The sequence below is a fragment of the Macadamia integrifolia genome, unplaced genomic scaffold (assembly GCF_013358625.1).
Source record: "Macadamia integrifolia cultivar HAES 741 unplaced genomic scaffold, SCU_Mint_v3 scaffold3124, whole genome shotgun sequence".
Lineage (NCBI taxonomy): Eukaryota > Viridiplantae > Streptophyta > Magnoliopsida > Proteales > Proteaceae > Macadamia > Macadamia integrifolia.
The window spans coordinates 15,955-18,393 of record NW_024869224.1 but is presented as its reverse complement, the minus strand read 5'-3'; the positions used below and the strand labels follow the sequence as shown (position 1 = coordinate 18,393).

General features: G+C 37.3%; 1 protein-coding gene across 2 annotated transcripts; it reads right to left on the bottom strand.

Moving 5' to 3' along the window:
* Window positions 1-787: 787 nt before the first annotated feature.
* On the bottom strand, window positions 788-1,727 carry LOC122067782. 2 transcript variants are annotated; one of them, XM_042631617.1, is made up of 2 exons: window positions 1,536-1,727; window positions 788-1,462 (listed from the first exon to the last, which is right to left on the bottom strand). In XM_042631617.1, the coding sequence occupies exons 1-2, from the start codon at window positions 1,701-1,703 to the stop codon at window positions 932-934; spliced, it is 699 nt and encodes a 232-aa protein (XP_042487551.1). In that variant the 5' UTR covers window positions 1,704-1,727; the 3' UTR covers window positions 788-931. The 2 variants fall into 2 exon arrangements, with proteins under 2 accessions (XP_042487551.1, XP_042487552.1); XM_042631618.1 differs by having other exon boundaries at window positions 788-1,222.
* Between the last annotated feature and the right edge of the window lie 712 nt (window positions 1,728-2,439).

Genomic DNA, 2,439 nt, shown 5'->3' with positions numbered 1-2,439 from the left:
CAAATTTTGAGAGGCTTCGTAAAGTAAAGGCTCTAAGGCTCTCCGAGCCTATGGTTTATACTATGTCTCCTCACATTTGTTATTTTGTAATTTTTTGAATAAAAAAATATCGATCAAACCCTGCTTGCTCAAGAACTCTCTCCCATATTTTACATACAAATTATTTAATCTAGACTTCCTAGCTCTTTTTTGTCCACCAGGTTTAGTTTTATCTTTTGTCTTTCAAAGTTGAGTTCCAAAGTTGTAAATCAATCACACAAATACTTTGAACAAATTCACAAGAATATAGTTTCTGGATTTTTTTTTGGACTTGGTAATGTTTTAGTTGTGATCATTTTGGGTCATTGATTTAGAAAAGGTCACAAGGATATACATCTGTCTAATTTGAACCATGGATGATTTGCATTATTTCTTGTAGGCTTCATTTGGTTGCAAGGAAAATTGAACCCTATATCTGTTTGATTTCTGATAAACCTCGACCTTTTATATACTCTAGCTGTCACTCAACACACAAAATCTGACATCGGGAATAACCAATCCACTATTGGCAAAGGGAAAATCGGATACAAGTCTAGTCTGATGCAAAAAAAAACTTCCCTCACATCAAGGCCTTGTCTCAGTGCAATCTAGTTTCACCCTACACGTGTGTGAAAATAAACCCCGAACGCCCTGAGGACAAGAGATCATAAAGAATCTTAATTTGTTCCAAAGATCTACACCCTTGTAGTCCCTATGATATAATATGACAATACTAGACTTCTTACATCAATAATTTCGGATTAAACATTTCCCAATATTTGTTTTACAAAACAATAACATCAGTTAAGTCAATGATAAAACCATATGGGAGACATTAACAGAAAAAAAAAGAAAGAAGAAGGATATTTTGGAACTTCTTTATTAATACACAAACAAATTAAGGTCAACTGGCCTAATCCTCCACCTTCTTCTTCTCCGGATGCTTGGCCGCCGGCCGATAGTGATGCAATGGTGTAGAATTGGAGTCCAAGAAAAACAAAAGCACCACCATAATCATGATCGATACAAACATCGGTATTGGCCCAAAACTCCAAAACAAGAAAGCCATGGCAAAGTAAAGCAGCCTCAACCCAAGATGCCAGAAATTATTGGCCCTAATCACCGATCGCTGCACTTGATTCACCGGCATGTTCGCGATCGGCGTGCTAATGTAGAAATCAGCCTGGACGAAGTACCTTGCCGACTGAACAAACGACCCAAAGGCAAGAATGAAAGATAAGAGTATGCTTATGTACTTGAGGGAAACTGTGGTGGAGCTTGTGTCTCCAAGTATTAACACATTATCCTGGGAGAGAAAGCTAGATGGGTTTCCCAATAATGCTCCTATGAGAGAGGTCAGTGTAAGGGTAATAATAGCCAAGTAGATCACACCCCATACATTAATTGATATCACGTTTAGTGCTAAGCTTGTGTTACCCCCACCCTGCATATTACAAACTTCAAATTAATAAATACCCATTAATCAATTTAATTAAAGTGATAGATATGAATCAAACCTGCATCATATGTTCAACCCATGCAATCCTGTTGAGGTTCTCAAAGCCAATTACTGTTGTTGAAGGATATTTTAGGATTTGATAGATGAGGTAGAGATGGTAGGTGAACATCATCAAGAGACCTGCTGGGACTAAGATCAAGTCCAGGTTTGCCACTGCAAACCCCATTACTGTTACTACCTCCTCTGACCTTCTCAGCTCCTTCTGGTTGTTTCAGATAAAACTAGAAACTTAAACCTTGCAGCACCTAAAAGGTTGAAGCATGAAGGAAAAGGTTTTAGGTTGGAGAATATTCTTAGAACTGTGAATGATTCTAAGTATAAAATAACGGGAGTGATGCTTAGATAAGTGGAAAAATAAATCCATATGGCCTCACGACCTTTGCCAATCACTCTCCCACAACGTTGTTTCTAGATTTAATATAATAAGGACGAATCAAATGACTTCCTTATTGGGTTTCGAATCCTCACTCAATCACGTACCTGATGGGTGGCATCTAATATGGACAACCTTGGTTTTATTTAATAGTTACCTAACTGGTCCCTCATTCTTATTGATAAAAGGGTTAGTTTAAGGAGAAAGAATCCTGTCAGTGTAGGCTACACAAGTACACAGGCCTATAGGAAGTCGCACGGGGTGGTGGTAGCATGGTTTTTTTATGTTTGTTATTGTCGCGGCATAAACAACTCAAACTGACAAGTTTCTTTCGTCTTAAACTATAATCTCCACTTCATAATTCACGTAGAAAGATTTTGATTCAATGATAGGGCTTATTATTATTTACTCCAAAGTCCAAACCCATGCCACCATTCCAAGAAGGGTGCCTAACTAATCTTACCCATTGAAATTTGTTTTTTTATATTATACTACTATTATAATCATAGTTGGAAAACTAGGTTTTGAT

Coding starts and splice junctions, on each gene's coding strand:
- LOC122067782 (XM_042631617.1), bottom strand. CDS start 1,703: ATGGGGTTTGCAGTGGCAAACCTGGACTTGATCTTAGTCCCAGCAGGT. Junction 1,463..1,535: donor GGGTTGAACATATGATGCAG/GTTTGATTCATA, acceptor TGTAATATGCAG/GGTGGGGGTAACACAAGCTT.